This window comes from Mercenaria mercenaria, chromosome 6 (genome assembly GCF_021730395.1).
Source record: "Mercenaria mercenaria strain notata chromosome 6, MADL_Memer_1, whole genome shotgun sequence".
Classification (NCBI taxonomy): Eukaryota; Metazoa; Mollusca; class Bivalvia; order Venerida; family Veneridae; genus Mercenaria; species Mercenaria mercenaria.
The window spans coordinates 63,930,074-63,947,340 of record NC_069366.1 but is presented as its reverse complement, the minus strand read 5'-3'; the positions used below and the strand labels follow the sequence as shown (position 1 = coordinate 63,947,340).

At 35.1% G+C, this 17,267-nt stretch overlaps 3 protein-coding genes across 3 annotated transcripts; all 3 read left to right on the top strand.

Annotated features, from left to right (window-relative positions):
* Window positions 1-2,821: 2,821 nt before the first annotated feature.
* On the top strand, window positions 2,822-10,008 carry LOC128558065 (heat shock 70 kDa protein 12B-like). The gene is made up of 2 exons (XM_053546860.1): window positions 2,822-2,893; window positions 9,679-10,008. Exons 1-2 carry the CDS (start codon window positions 2,822-2,824, stop codon window positions 10,006-10,008), a joined length of 402 nt encoding a protein of 133 aa, XP_053402835.1.
* An 856-nt stretch (window positions 10,009-10,864) lies between these two features.
* Window positions 10,865-14,030, top strand: LOC128557802 (heat shock 70 kDa protein 12A-like). Its single transcript, XM_053546150.1, has 3 exons — window positions 10,865-11,207; window positions 11,814-11,970; window positions 12,248-14,030. The coding sequence occupies exons 1-3, from the start codon at window positions 10,977-10,979 to the stop codon at window positions 12,700-12,702; spliced, it is 843 nt and encodes a 280-aa protein (XP_053402125.1). The 5' UTR covers window positions 10,865-10,976; the 3' UTR covers window positions 12,703-14,030.
* On the top strand, window positions 12,758-13,216 carry LOC128558064 (heat shock 70 kDa protein 12B-like). Its single transcript, XM_053546859.1, has one exon. The coding sequence runs from the start codon at window positions 12,758-12,760 to the stop codon at window positions 13,214-13,216; it is 459 nt and encodes a 152-aa protein (XP_053402834.1).
* Window positions 14,031-17,267: the final 3,237 nt, after the last annotated feature.

Sequence of the window (17,267 nt, the reverse complement as noted above, 5' to 3'; positions counted from 1 at the left end):
CTTTGCATTTTACAGTACAACATTTTCAGCGTGATACGTCATTCGGGTCATATGCTGTTACAGTTTACACCCTATGGGGTTAGAAAGAGTTGCATAGCCAATGGAACGTATAGATATTTGTTTCTTTTTATCAGAATTTTGAGAAGTATTTATGAATTAGTAATCTAACAGCAATCTGATCACCTCGGCCTTTATGCTACGCGTATTTACCGGAGTATACGGAAATGCCCGATGTTGCACGATTGAATCTAACAGCTCGCAAACTAATTATGAAGAGAATCATCAAATTAGGCAAGTTGACCCTGTGTTACAAGTTACGAGCTTAACTTTATACGACGTCACATCATTATGACGTCATACTTTATGTCATACATTTATGACGTCACCGCTGAATCTTAATTAAGCTAATTGAATTCGCTCGTAGAGATCAAAACGTGTTTTACGGTCCTTCACATAAGTCAGTATGACATTTTTTTATCATATTTGTGTTTTTGAAATGCCGTTTGGCCCTGAAATAATGTGTATGTAATGGAACTGAAGTAGAATCTCTTATGCCACAATCATAGGGGGTGAAATGTAACAGCCAACCATATTTTATCGTAGATTCATGTATAGGCGATTTCGCTATATGTTTATATAGCAATTGCTGCAAATCGTGTTAGAATTAAGAAATAATATATCTCATCGGTGATTTGTCGCTGAATAAATCACTGCTTGGAGTTCAGATGCGAAGAAATTATATCACGAGGGCGTAGCCCGAGTGATATAATGCTACGCATCTGAACGACAAACAGTGATTTATTCAAGAGCAAATCACTAAATGAGATATATTATTTCGATTCTAACACGTTATCAAGGACTTTAAAGTACACCTTGTCGGCATGCATTAAATATTTGCCCGTTTTCAATCGGGTTCTTTTCCAGCGCGCCGTTACGCCGCTTGACGCTATGACGTAATAGTTGTGACGTCAGAACAGTGAATTGTTGTTTAATAAATCACTGTCTCCAGCCTTCTTTGTTTAATAAGAAAATGAATCGGATCGTGTTAGAATTTACAACAATTCACTGTTCTGACGTCACAGTTATTACGTCATAGCGTCAAACGGCAGAGCGGCGTGTTGAAAACGAAGCCAACAAAAAAAACAACAGGTAAATATATTTGACGGAAGTCGTCAAGGATGTTCTTAAAATTTCTTGGTAACGTGTTAGAATCGAAATAATATATCTCATTTAGTGATTTGCTTTTGAATAAAATCATTGTTTGTCGTTCAGATGCGTATTATTATAATTCCCTCACATATGAACTCCAAACATTGATTTTATTAAACGACAAATCACTCGATGAGATATATTATTTCTTAATTAAAATATTAATGATAAAATGTAAAAACTCACATGAAATTAAAAATTAACACATGCTGTTATCGCATATAAACGTTTATCAATAACTTAAAAACAATGCCATGAAGTCTCTAAAATGCAGTATCTTAAGATATTTTTGAATGTAGCGTCTATCTAGTAATTTACCTTTGCGTAATGCTAACGACAGTTCATTCTACAGTTTTGGACCAATAATACAGAAACTTCTGTCACTAAATGTTTTGTACATGTTGTATAGAACAACGTAACGGCATTTAGAATTTTCTGATGATCTCAAACTTTGCCAACTAGGAACTGACGTGTCAGCTGCACATGAAGGAAAGAGTCTAAATCAGTATCCAGTTCCAGTCTTAGCATTTTGAGTCTGTCTATACATTTTTCAAATGCCGCACTTAAATCAATTGCAATAAGGTCTCTCGATACCAATTAGAAGATCATTAACCAACTGAAGTAGCGCAGATTTACAGAAGTGATATTTCCTTTATGCAGACTGGGTCTTAGGCAAATTACTGTTTTGATTTGTAAACGTGTTCGTAAAGAACAGCTTTCTTATTAAGTTTTGACACAGGACAATTGTTGGAAAGCTCTGTTTCAAAGCCTGCTTTCTGAGGAGAGATCTAACAACAGATCGTTTGCATTTCACAGGAAAAACACATTTTGCAATGAAAATGATACAAGGCCAAAAATCGTCTACAGGTGATTTTAGATAGCTCTGAAGTTCAATTCACTAACGAGTTTTTCACTTCATTTTAAGTCAGTTTAACAAATTTGTTTGCGTTTGATAATCCCTTACTTAATTGAGGTTAAAAGTTTTGTTATTCACTAGGGATTGACGTATATTTGAGATTTTTGTCATTACAAAGTCAGCAAATTTTTCGGCCGATGGATTATTAGATTCTGCTGGAGACAGTCGGTTTTCAGATTTGGTACCAATAAGATACTAATCTATACAAAGTCTTGGAATCACCTTCAGCATTCTCTATATCTTTTCTCTGTGTGTGTTTCGCTTTTCACGTTTTATTTCAAAATTGTATTCGTTTCTTACTGATTTAAACGACTCAAATTGATCTGTTTTACTGTAACGTCTCCATTTACGCTAGATTAGATATTGCTCTCTGAATTATTGTTTTCTCCTTTAGCGGGGCGAGCTTATTTAAGTTTGATACATCATCAAAAGATAATTAAACATATCAAACATATCAAATTCTGATATCAAAACATATCATATTTATGCTATATGCATGTGAAAAAATCTTGGGTATATTTCAGGAACTACGGAACGTTGTTGTTCTAACCGCTAGTTTAGACCATTTAGTGCGATATAAAAACGCATACATAAAAGTATCGCGCATGTTTAAACTCGACACGATCCAGAGTAAGCAAAACAATTAAAGCCTTAAAGTTTCTATGCCATCATTTTCACCTATCATGCGATAGGAACATGGCAATTTGGATACACATACAGACTGAAACGCAGGAGGGTAAAAGACAAGCAAATATCGGTAAAACCAATGTATGCTCCCGAAATATGATTACTACATATTAAAAGAGCACTGACTGGGCACATAGTTTACTAATGTTGAATGATCAAAGGGCAGTATCTCATTGAAAAGCATCCCACCTGAACATAAAGATAATATGCGCACCTCCTCTTGAGAGTGAAACATCCAAAAATATTTCGTTGACTTCCAGCCAGTGGTTACCAGTGGTTACCAGTGGTTGCTGAGGAATACTCTGGACAAGAAATGTTACTACAGTATCCTAGAGTTTAGTTTAATAATCATATGGTAATCACCCACTGAAATGTCATTCGACTGGAACATAAAAACAAAAGTTACATCTCCTTTTTGGGAGTGAAGTTTCTATGAAGTTAATTTAATTTTGATAACTCCAGCGAATGGTCGCTAAGGAATACTATGGACAAGACACGGTACTAAAGTATACTATGTTGAATACTAAAAGGGCAATAACAAATACTGAAAAAAGATAGAACATGTCCATCTCCTGTTGGGAGTGAAGCTTCCTAAGAAGCAACAAAGCAACATAACAGCAGAGTCGGCCTGAACGAGTCTGTTCATGAGAGGCAATAAGATTTTCAACACCCCTCGCGCCTCTAGCTCCGGCTTTAGTGGAGTTCTGTTATAATAAAAATGAATGTACTCCATGATCCAAAATCATTTAATTTTGAAACACTATTTTCATACTCTTATATAGTGCTCGACAAAAAACAAAACGTTACATTTATTGTTTTACTTGCTTCATAATTTTTTTTTCTTTCGCTAATCGATTCATTGATAAACAGTCACGCTTTGTATACTTTCTTTTGTTGTTTTTAAGTGTGTATATGTATTTACCTTATTGGCTATTTTCTAAAATATTAATTAACAAGTTTATTTATCTGATTTTTAAATACATTTTCCCGTTTATTTAATAATAGTTTAATAGGCATGCGGTTAAGTTTTTTAGGTGCCGTAAAATAATTTCAGTACATTTGGTTTGGTTGCAGTTGTATCACATGTAAATCTCTAGACTACACTTTGTTATATAGCAAGAGACATTGTAATGTTTATAAGCTAAAATAAATTTTGTTGTTGTTGCTGCTGCTTCATCATGTTGGTAATTAAGTATTATTTGATAATTGATATATTAATTTGTTAGCTGCATGACCAATTTTCAGAAGATACGGAGTAACAGGGCTTTGTTGTTTTTACAAAGTGCCAATGTAGGGTAGTTGCATCCTCAAAAATGTTTTGCATAATAGAATCTACAGTATTTCAGAAAATCTAAATTGTTTGTATGAAGCTAAACATGCTGATAAAGGATTTTGCACATCAGTTGTATAGACACGGATGAGACCAAGTACATACACAAATATATATATACGTTTAAGGTTGATTTTATGCTAAAACAAATTTTACTGATAGTAAAGATATACTTTCCTCTCAACATATGCAAGTTGCCTTTTTAATTAGTCCGAACAGGAAGATAATTTCAATTTCCACGAACTTACTAATCATGTGTGTAAATGAATCATGACATTCCAGGTAAATGATCAGTACAAATTTACTGTATACGTGTGTGTGTGTGTGTGTGTGTGTGTTTTACCACAGGTGTTTGAAGCTCTGTCAACGAAATATATGTGCAGGTTAGATCTCTCCAAGAGATCATAGATCTCTGAAAGAGATCCAGTACTATTTCATAGTATATTAGGTGGGTGGGATATGGTAATGCATATATTTATTGATAGAGCTTCAAGCGCCTGTGGTTTTACATCAGAGATTGGATAGGGGCTACTTTGATTACCTACTGTTGTAGGTATACTTCAAATATTATGGCAACGTAGTGCCTCCTGTTGATTTATGGATATGTCGTATCTTAAAACTACAGTTTAACTAGCACGGATGAGCGTGGGTCATCTAGTTTCAAAAGAGCTTAGAAAGATAGGAAAATGTTGATGGGGCTGTGGTGGAATTACAGCTTTTTCAGTGTTTGTTTGCTATCAAAAGGTAGCTGGAAGAGGATTGTGTCTGGATGGTCATGTGACCTGTGTCATTGTCAAAAGTATTAAAAAGTTAATGTTTTAGGAATGTTCCCAAGGGCGCCACCATATTCTTCCCCTCCGACAATAGAGAGCAAGTAGCAACTAACGTGCGTTCGGTCACGCGCCTGTGCAGAAATACTTCTTGATACTATATTTTACAATAGTAACTAATCAAACTAGGCTACATTTACCAGTTACTGTTTCTATCTTTGATAACTGCCGACACCTCTCGCGAGTGTTACATGCAGCTCGAACTTGATGGTAAAACTTGTCTCTCTTCCACCGTCTAAGCTCAATAAACAGATCAATATTGGATAATTTAGCAAGGAGCGCAGACGACATGCTTCTGAGAAAAATGTACATGCATTTCAACTGATAAACAATACATGATCAATGGTGCATATTTATGAACAATTCAATCTGTACCAGGCATAATCGTACTTATTTGAAATCATTGTTAAAATGTCTTTGAAGACTCCACCACACCTAATAAATCACATTTACTTCGAAGGGACTTCATAAACGACATTTTCTTGACCGCTATAGATTGGTATAACCATCTCTTTGCAATTGCCGACAGTCAAGATGATACCGAATAGTTAACCTTTAGCCTACTAAGTTTTAAAATGGACTTGTCTATCATTCAATTTTAGCAGTAGCCTACCATTTATTATTCCATGGATAGTTCAGTAAAACTAAAATACTGATTGAATAGCGAACAATGCAGACCAGGATGTGCAGGCTGATATTAGTCTGCACTGGTCGCAAAGGCAAAATAATTTGCCAGCAGCAGACTTAAGAAATAATTTATAGCAAAAGAGTTTTTTTATTACTATTTATGATACGTCGGGCTCTATAATTTTATTTTTTTTTTGTTGACGCATTAGTCGAGAGGGCTAAGACGCTTTCCTACGGAGGTGAAGGCCCCTGGTTCGAATCCTGGCTACTCCCATTGCGGTGTGTCCTTGGGCAAGGCACGTTATCACGATTGCCTCAGTCGACCCAGCTGTAAATGGTTACCAGCAAATTGCTGGGATGAGGTATAATTGGTTTTAACTGTTCTTAATATAGGGTCGCAGAAAAGCTCTATAGAGCTTATGTTATTGTTTCACCAAGCGACGGTAAATAAAACTTACCTTTACCTTTTTAAAAAAACTTACATTCACGAGGGCGCAGCACGAGTGAAATTATTTGTACGACGTGTTACCGCCCGAGTGTATAAATAGTGTTAAAACACGATTTTGCTATAAATTATTTCGATTCTAATATTATATTTGCAATCTTAAGGTTAACGTGCAACAAGAAAACACATTTGAAATGCACTCCAAAGGAGTCCAGTCGCACAGTTTATCCTTAACATCTTATAGACATTTTTGTAAATGTCTGGCTATTGCTGCCCATACAGTAAATTTTAGCAAACTATTTAAAATAATATTGTCAATATTATATGACAAATTCGAATACATATTTTTTTTTCGTTTTACGATTTCTCCCCATTAGTTAAAGCCACACATATACACATAAATTTAATGTTTTTCAATCATTAAACCTGCGAATTTCTCGCTGTCGAGTTTTAACTAAAATCAGATACACGAAAAAAAAATGAAATTTCGTGTTATTTTGTTTTTATTATAATTTCCCTTCCTTACAGGGAAAATCGCTTGTTTATAAATTCAATGTGTAATTATTACTTGAATAAAAGTATATTTTAGCATATTTTGATTTTATCTTTTAATGTTCTTATAGCGTTATAATTTCAAATATGTATTTTCATAATTTTATTTGCAAACTATCAAGATTTGTTAGGTGCAGGTTTGAACGCAAAAGAAACGTAAATGAGAACGCATGCTGCACGGTCACATAAAAGTTGGCGGCTGGATCCTTAAATAAACATAAATACTGACTGACTGACTGACTGACTGACTCTTACCTTTAGCAACAAATACGTGCGTACATCAAAAGGACACAGTGCTTCTCGGACTACAGTCGCCTAAACCTCACACGAAAGCCTGTAACTACACACCTGAAATAAAGATATTGCAATTTTAATATGATTGTATGTGTCTCATTACAAATCATCAGCAATGCATTGCCTACCATCTAGTTTTCAGCTTAAAAGCACTGAATTTGTGCTCTCCAGGTCGCTTAATTTGCTGATTTTCATATCACTGCAAGAAGTTCCATGCAAATGATAGCACCAACTACTACACGGTTTCTTACTACAGTAACACTATAAAATCTGAAAATAAGGTCAAATATATGTGCCATCCGTACCGTTTTCTTCCTCTTTCAATTTGCCTGAGGCCCCTGCCAAATGACAGCTCCACTTTAAACTAACTTAACGGAGGCATGTATTGATGTCTCCCCTATAGTTGGGGAGACATAGTGTTTTTACCCTGTCCGCCCGTCCTTCCGTCAATCCGCCCGTCCGTCCGTCACACTTCAACCACTGATCCAGAATGTTGAAACTTTGTAAGATGATTAGACATGCCGTGTAGACGACCTCTATTGATTTTGGAATTACTCCATTGAAGGCCAGGGTCACAGGGGCCAGAATCCGTAACACTTCATTTCCGATCAATAACTGGGGAACCCTTGAAATTTCATATGATAATAGGGCTTATAGAGTAGACAACCCCTATCGTTTCTGGGGTCATTCCATCAAAGGTTGCGGTCACAGGGGCCTGCACATGGAAAAAACAGTTTCCGATCAATAACTTCAGAACCATTTGACCCAAAACATTGAAACCTCATAGGGTGATTGGACATGCTGAGTATATGATCCCTATTTCATTTTAGTCATATTAAAGCCAACCGTCAGTGTCTCTTTGATTTTCGCTCTAGTCCCTGATTGTCTCCTTGCCTATTACTACTTTGCTTTGGGGGAGACATGAGCTTTTTTACAAAAGTACGTAAAAATTTCAAGCTCAATAACTGAAACTCAATTCTTGACACTGTAAATTATTATTGTTCTAAAGTATAGATATGTACTTCAATCCGTAAAGTGTAATCTTATTTGTAAATTTGACCTGGACAATTCGACACTAACAGCTGAACGCTGTTTACTGCCTCCAATAGGGGTGATTTATGTTGGCGAATAAATCAACCAGACGCTTTAATTTCAAACTTGTCTACAAAGGCAGTTTAAAGCAAACGTAGAAACAGAAAACCTAACCCAGCTTTTTGTGGTGGATGAAGCGCATGTGTGTTCCTCCTGGCATTTACTGAGTTGAAGTCGTGTCTTGGCATAGATTGTTGCATTGTGCATGACTACTTTTTCAAAGAAACAACAACAGTTATAGACCAAAATCTTTAGCCTGGTCTTCAAACTCTGTTTAAAGGCGTTTGAGCATGTGCTCTCATTCATTTCTAGTGTTTAAATCTTTAAATAACAATTCTTCTAATACAATAGACTTGATGGATTACCAACATCTTTAAAATATATGGAAGCAGATTTTTTTAGCGCTTTCAAAATTAACGAAAGTATTGATATCTAAAGAAAATCTCACAATGATAAATTATGATTTTATTCATTTTACGACATGAGCCCATCTTTTTTAAAGCCACAAGCCACAAAATACAAAATTAATTATATATATTGATTATTATCTATTTATAATCAAGCTATTTTCCTTGTTAGGAAGGAAAACTTTAATAAGACTAAGAAACAACAATTCTAGTATGTTATAAAAAGAAAGTTAACGATAAATATGTTATCAAAAATTGTAAGTGCTGTGTTCGGAAAATGCTTAAGGGTATACTATGCGACAGGGGTCTCCTGGGACGTATGTAAGGACGACATTGCCGCTAACCGGAGAATTATTAGAACTTCGACGGTCCTTAAATTTTCGGTATCACCTGCCTGTAAATTTTCGTTATCATCCGTGCATACATTTTCAGGATCACTGTCAATAAATTTTCGCTGTCACTTGTCCCTAAATGTTCATTTTGTTATTGAAAGAACACGGTAGTATTTCAAACAAATGCATTTCACATGTGTGACAATAACTTTGAGCTGTACATAAATAACTTGTAGAATGTATAAAATCCCTCATGAGCAACATGCATGAAATTGTGTAACAGGCTTTATTCTGGTTATTTACTTGGAATGTCATATGATTCATTTGTACGCGTCATTAGTAAATAAATTCTGGAAGGTAGATCCCTCGGAAGTTCGCGGAAGTTTGTAAAAGGTATTTTTCTTCCCGATCGTATGAATTTGTAAACCGATTTTCAGAAGAAAAGCTGTATGTTGAGAAGCGACATCATGGTAAGTTATTAAAGAAAACATTATATATTTCCTTTTTTGATACCGTATTTCAAATAATAATTCGTTTTTAGCATAGAAATCGGACTTTAAATTTATACAAATATAAACAACTGCGTAAAAGTTATAAAATTTAGAATTATAAAATTTTGAGAAATCTGATTTTTATGATTTATTTTTATAGGTACAGCAATAATGCAAGGAATTAGTCATGGAAATTATATTTTGCTCCAAAATTAAGAGGAATCTAAGTTTCTTCAAAATTCAACAAATTCATGCACGAGATCTGTAAAATGATAAATTATATCTTTCATTTACAAAACAAAGAAGACATGTGAAAATTCCTTAAGGATTTGGTAACTTTAACCTAACTTTTTGATATAGGCGCCTTGTAAGATTTAATTTATGTAATGAACATATTGATATAAACAAAAGCCCAAAGTCCGCGGGAAACAACACAGTCGAACTTAAATTGTTTCATTTTCCTCAGGCTGCAAGAAACTTACTTGTTGGAGCTATTGATTTCGGTACAACCAATTCTGGATGGGCCTTTTCCTTTCTACACGAGTTTCAGACAGACCCTACGAAAGCGTCAGTGAGGCAATGGCGTTCTGGCGGGAATCTTGTTACAGAGAAAGTGCCCGCATGTGTGTTGATAAAGCCGGACGGAAAGACACTCGAGGCATTTGGCTATGCTGCTGAGGTGAAATACAGGGACCTAACGGACAAAGGAGACCACGAGGACTACTACTACTTCGGAAGATTTAAAATGACACTCAAAAAAGAACTAGGAGATGTAAGTACATTATCAGGACATTAATATGTCAAATAAGGCAATTAGGTTTAGATAGAGAGTTTTAGATAGTTATTTTGTTTGTTCTACGCTCCAATAGATCTTCTTGGATTTTATTCAAATAAAAGCAGTGCAAGTATAAAAATTTACTGGATGTTTCTAAAATGTTGACAAGAAGTTTTTCATAGTAGTGAGATTACTTTTGGTAGAATGTTTTCAATTTTTCTAATACTAATTACAGCTATTTTTGATTAATGTGTATGAACACAAATTTAAACAGCCTGACGCTACAATTGATAAGACAGCTTTCTCTACATTTAATGTTAAGGTAGGTCTGCACGTTTGGATCGATTTTTTTTCTACAATGTAGAATTTGATTTAACTCTGATTTTTCAAAACTTCAGAATATACCTAGATAATTCAGCAAATAAAAAAGATAGGGTCGTGTGCTTGTTTTTTTGCTAGTCTGATTTGAAAAATTTGGACGTCACGCAATATTTCATAATGGGAGTCTATGGAAAAATCATTTCTTTCATAACATTTTCGCGAATAGAAAACTTTATACAATGTAGATTTTGATGAATCTTTTCACAGTTGTAAATAAACACATGGCCTATAATTTGATGAAATAAAATGTATAGGCCCTGTGCTTAATTTTGAGATATTTGACCATGATTAAAGTAAACCGGACATTTCACGCTATTTTTAGACATTATTTTGAATATTGTAACGTGTTATATGTTTTAATATCATATTTTGACTTAAGAAATATAGCAACAGTGCCACTGTAATAAATTTACTTGCATATTTCAATTAATTCATAAAATGAGTTTCATTTCCGTACGGCGAATCCAGGCTTTTTCTACGTTTTCCGGATAAATGACGTTACGCTATCACTTCCGGTTTATCAAACGTGCAGAACTACCTTAACATGATTATCTGTGATACAAACATATTATTATGATTATTATTACTATTATTATTATTATTAAGTCATGTTTCAGAAGTTGGATCGTGAGCTAACCATAAAAGATGAGATGGGAAAGTCGTTGATTGCTTTGAACGTTTGTGCCATGGCAATAAAATACTTGATTGAAGACATGATGAGGAACGTAACTGATAGAGTAACGTCGTGTATTGAGATAAAAGACGTTCACTGGGTACTGACTGTTCCAGCAATTTGGACTGACGCTGCTAAGCAATTTATGAGAGAAGCCGCGGTAGAGGTATAAGTAACTATACTTATTGATATTTGATTAATATTTAAAGGAGATAGATATATCATTACGTCGTGGCATCTAAAATATTTGTATCGAAATCGTATGTATAAATGGTATTTCCGTATCCTGTGCAAAATAACCTAATGTAACAATCGTGAAACCACGGATATTTCCGTATATTAGGTAAAATACACTTTTGGAGGTGTGATCAGATCGACAATTTGATTGATACCGTTCTGTTTGAAATGATCACTTACCTTTTCAGATTATTTCGTTTATTTAATTTTCTGCCCTAAAGAGGATCGAAAGAGATTGTAACTGTCACACATGAACGAAAATAGTTTTAAAAAAAGTAACAGTTTTGCTGTACTTGTTTCAAGCGAGCAGGATGTTTTATTGTATATTACATGAACATCAAGTTTTACAAGTAAATTGTTATATCTTTTTTTTTCAAATTACAGAGGTTTTGTCTTAGAGAGGGGAGAGTCCCTTTTCTAATTCTAAGTACTTCATAAAATACTACGGGTTCCTATTATTGGGAACATAGATAGGTAATTGCAGCATTGATATAGGGAAATCTTTCATATTCTTCTATGAGAGGATAAATTGCAGGCTGGGCTTTCTACGGGCAACTTGACAATTGCTTTGGAGCCGGAAGCTGCCTCGATATTCTGTCGCCATTTGTCCGTTGATACAGCAGTTTGTGGCGGAGACATCTCCATAGCAAAAATGCTTGCTGGTACTAAATACATGGTTCTTGGCGCGGGAGGTACGTGTTACAGATTTCATCATTTGCTTTGGCTGCGAAATGTTCCATAATAATAAGGTCCAAGTCAAAGGAATCATGTATTTTATATTTTAACAAAAAATCTTGTTAAGTGTTTTGGTAATGAATGTGTTTTGGGAGAAATAGAAAATTACTCCACGTTTACCTTTGCAATTCGCTTTTTCAAATGAAGGTTTGTTATTTATGTCCTCGGGTTTACGCCGTAAATACTTAGATTTAAACATAGATACAAATTTCATTTCATATTTTTCATTTACAGGTGGAACAATTGATATAACAGTGCACGAAGTTGTCAGCGAAAACAGCGTAAAAGAAATTCAGGCAGCTAGTGGAGGTGGTTGGGGAGGGATTCTGGTTGACGAAGCCTTTGAAAATCTACTCATTGATCTTGTTGGGAAAAAAGCCTACGACACATTCAAACGCACAGAAACGGAAGATTGGTTGGATCTTTGGCGTGATTTTGAAGTGAAAAAGCGGGCCATTTCGCCAGAAAAGAGCGCTCGCGTTAACATGAAATTCCCACTTTCGTTCGGCAACACGTTTGAGAATATTACCAAAACGAATCTGTTGGATGCAATCGAATGTTCAAAATATTCTGAAGATATTCAGTTTTGTGGGGACAAAATCAAATTTTCTGCCAGTCTGTTCAAGAACTTTTTCGAACTTTCGGTACAAAAAAACTCTCGATCATGTGAAGTCGTTGTTAAGAGATGAAGATGCTAGAAAAGTTAAAGCTATTTTGATGGTCGGTGGTTATTAAGAATCCCCGATGCTTCAGCACGCAATCAAAGACGCGTTCCCTGGAATAGACACTGTCATCCCGCTTGGCGCGTCTTCTACTATACTGAGAGGGGCGCTAGTTTATGGTCATAGCCCGACATCTATACAAGAGAGAGTTTTGAAATATACCTACGGAGTTGAAGTTGCCGAGAAGTTCAAAGAGGGGATTGATCCAGAACATCTTAAGCTTACCACTGCAAAAGGGAAAAGATGCTGGGTATTTAGCAAACATGTTGAAAGAGGTCAGATCGTAAAATGCAATGAACCGCACGTGGAGAAAAGTTACAAAACGGCTCACAATTTCCAACGCCGGATAACATTTCGTATTTTCGCCACCGAACTGACGAACGTTAGGTATACAGACGAATGTATTTACACATTGGGAAAGTCACACTTAAGTTCTATGAACCAGAGGAGTTACCAGGAAGAGGTGTTGTTGTCTCTATGACATTCAGTGGTACATAAATAGTCGTCAAAGCTGTCGATGAGACAACAGGCAAGGAAACAAGTGTTTGCACCAACTTTCTTGGATAGAAACTTTTAAAGATTCGTGATCGAGGCGCACGACTTTTTTTAGCAGATTGCGTAATGTTCATTGTATCTATTATTTGTTGTTTAAAACTGTGGGCTAAAACTATTCAAATGAACTATTTACTCGGATCCTTTTAGGTAACTCTTGAAATAGGGAATTAGGGAAATGTTTCTTTTTGTACCTTGTTGAATGACAGACGTATAAATATTCGTTTGTGAGTAACTTTTTCTGTTTAATGTACATTTTTTGTATCTATCTTACCTAAATGTAACGTGCTATGAATGCATCATATTGTCGGGAGATGAAGTGAGTTTCCGGTCTGAAGATAAGCCTTTAGGTTCGAAGGTTTTAGTGTTTCTGATTTTGCTTTGTCTTAATCATGGCTGTTTTAGCTATTTTAAGTGTTCGACGAAAAAGAGTTGAATGTAATACCTCTTGTATAATAGACAAATAAAGCAGCTTTGCTATATAACATCTATATATTCTTTAACTCTCTCACTATAGAAATCCAGAATCCCGGAAAGGTTATATAGTTAATTGAGTATGGTCGGCACAGACATATTGAACGGCAAAAATAGTTTGAACTTTGGGACAAAAGTTAAGTTTCATTTAGTGATTTAATGTGAAGAATTTAAAGTACTGACCAAATTTGCAGATATGCAGAAATCCAGTAGTTTACAAGATATCTGTATATTTAATTAAAGCGTCCAAACATATAGGTACACACTTCTAAATTAAATGTTGTATGATATTTTAATTACTATTAGATGTTTACGTTTACTTATTTTTTTTCTCTCTCGTTACTTATTTATACAGCCGTTTTTGAAAAACAGACGTTTGAGGTAATGAAGCGTGCGTCTCAGTCTGTTCGTCATACTTCGTGTCCGGATCATAACTCAGTATCCATTCAAGGTATTAACTTTAAACTTGGAATATAGGTAAATGGAGATGAGACTGCAGAATACATAAATCAGGTCGGTAGGTCAAATGTCAATGTCACCAATGGAAATAAAACTTCAGTATCAAATTTGTCCCTCTTATTTCGTGTCCGAAGAATACTTTGTATTTATTTAAGGTATTGACTATAATCCTGGCATTTAGGTAGGAAGTGATGTGGCGATGTGCAGAGCGCATGAACCAGATCGGTCGATCAAATGTCAGGGTCACAAATGGCGCTTAAATGTCAGATTTGTCCTTCATATTCCAATCATAAATTGATAACCATTCAAGGTATTGTCTTCAATCTTGGCATGTAGGTAGGTGGCAATGAGATCAAAGGTCAAGGTCACAACAAGGTAAATCTGTCCATCATTTCGTATAATGACTTTATAAACATTCAAGATATTGACTTTAAGCATTTCATAAAGGTAGGTGGCAATGAGATGATGTGCGTGACCTTAGTCGGTAGGTCAAAGATCAATGTCACAAATTGACTGAGTTTGTATTTTGGTTGGTAGCATAACTTTTAAACTCTTCAGGATATTGACTTTTAGCTTGGACTATGTGGGTGCTGATAAGATTATTTTGGAGTGCAACAATCATATTACCCCTATTCCGACCCAAACCCCGCCCTTTGTATTAATCCCCCTCCCCCTCCCGCCTAATACACGCACACACACCAAGGAAAAAAGTTTTATATTTTTGTATGTTTGTGCCTTATTATTAGAGTACTTGAGCAGTTCTAATCCGTCCATATTTTGTGTCCTGAGCATAACTTAATAACCGTTCAAGGTATTGTCTTTAAACTTGGTATATATATATATATATATATATATATGTGGAGATGAGACGATGTGCAAATCGCATGAATTTGGTTGGCAGGTAAAAGTTCAAAGTCACAAACGGTGTTAAAATCTGTCCTTTGTATTTTGTGTCCAAAGCCCAGTTTTAAAACTGTTCAAGGTATTAGTTTCAAACTTGGAATATAGGTGGTTGGGGCTGTTGTTAAATTTTTTTATTTTGCTGCTTCAAAATTTTCATTCGATGTTTGGTGTACTTTTGTATTCGGCTGTCTATTATGTTACTTATTATGTATTATTACCATTGTTTTCATCGCTTTTATTAATGTTATCTGTATATGCAATTAGACTAAATAAAATGTCTGTTCTGTTCCGTTTTGTTCTGTTAATAGCGTAACATCAGTTAGTTGGTGTATAATAACCGCGGAAACTCAAACCATTCCAGTTCGAAACTGAAATAAGGGGCGTGTGCAGATGGGGTGTAGCTGGATTCTACTTGAAGAACACGAGGCCAAGAATCAATATTTAGATAAAAGTAGATACTACCATGACAAAAACAGTCCAATAATAAAAGTTGATTCAGATACTGCAGATGCAAAATCTATGGGTTGTTTAGCAAGTATTTATACAGATTATCATCTCTTTAATTGCTTTAATCTCGTCTGGGTTGAGATATGGACAAGCCTACATTTGCATCAAGTAAAAACATTGTTGTCAGTTGCCAGTTGTCAGCTAATCGGAAAACACTCATCTAAGTTGTTAATTAATCTAATCGCAATATATTTATTCAATACTTTATACGAGTTTATATTGATCATAATAAATTAATAAATCACAGTGACACTTGATTCCGCGTAAATATCGCTAATGTTTGATTCATTCCTTCTGTAACAGTTTTTTGTCAGTAGTTTATTTCTAATAGATCTACTTATAAAGTATTACATAGTATCTTATGATTGTATGCGTTAAGTTCATTTTGAGCGATACAATTCTAATTGAGCGTTTGACTTCATATATAGTCTAATTCTCATGTTATTAAACTTCCAGAAAACACAGTTTATAGAAAAGCAAGAATAACGCTACGCATTTTTGTACACGTATTTTAAGGTTGCCTCAGAAAGTTTGTAAAATTTTGAGGGGTTTTTTTTTTTACATTTTTCTTAAAAACGATAAAAAAAACCCGCTGAATATGTATTTTTAACTTTAAAATGTCTCTATTACCATAAGAATGGTGGTGTATGAATGGTAAATTAAGCGGTACTGCGCGAGAAAGGCGGTCACGGAATAAATTAATCAAACAGTACCTTACAAACAAATCAATAGGCAGTTACTGTAGAACAAGGCATAGACAAATAGTTTGCTACTTAATTGCCTCCTGTAATTACTGCTATAATTCAAAGTCTTCCATATTAAACAAAAGTCCCATATTACAGTAGAGTCCATTCTGAGAAAAAATCTTGAAACAACCCGTAGCAAAATGCTGTGTAATTGTTCTGAAATGGTAAAAGTGCCTCGTCACGTTGAAACTGACCGTTCAATTTCTTAGAATTCTAGTATGTCACGCTTTGAAAGGAGACTTAAACTTCGACGTTTAATGTAGGGATAACGCATGTTTTTTCGTGTTATAACATCTGCAGAATCCCGAGGGATTGGTTGGTGCCCGAGCCCGTTAGGGCGAGGGTACCAACGTATCCCGATGGATTCTGCAGATGATATAACACGAAATCAACATGCGCTAACGCTATTCTAGCATAAAACGCGTAAAAAACTGATAAATGAATACATTGTCACTCAACGTCATTAAATTTCCACGAAATGCGCGGGAATGTCTGTGTTGTTTTTTACGTTGACGTCATTTCGTTTTGAATTATCCGTTTTGGGGCCGAATGGCGTTTACGCTTTGCCACGGAACGCGCATATATAAAAAGGTGTTATAACAGCACGCGAGCGCGAGAATCTCCTTGTTAACACACGTTTTCTCTCCTGTTAAAACACCCCCGAAAAGTGACAATAACAGCAGTTTTATGCTAGAATATGCAACAAAATTACCGTATGAACGTCAAACGTCAAAGCGATACGTTGGAAAAGAAATGCCATCAAGGAAGTAGATACGTATCATTGTCATTTTGTCAGAATCGAAATGATATATTTCTCTTAAACAGTGAAATTTTAGTCTTGAATTAAATCACCGTATGGTGTATAATATAATGTAGCCCAAGCGATAAAAT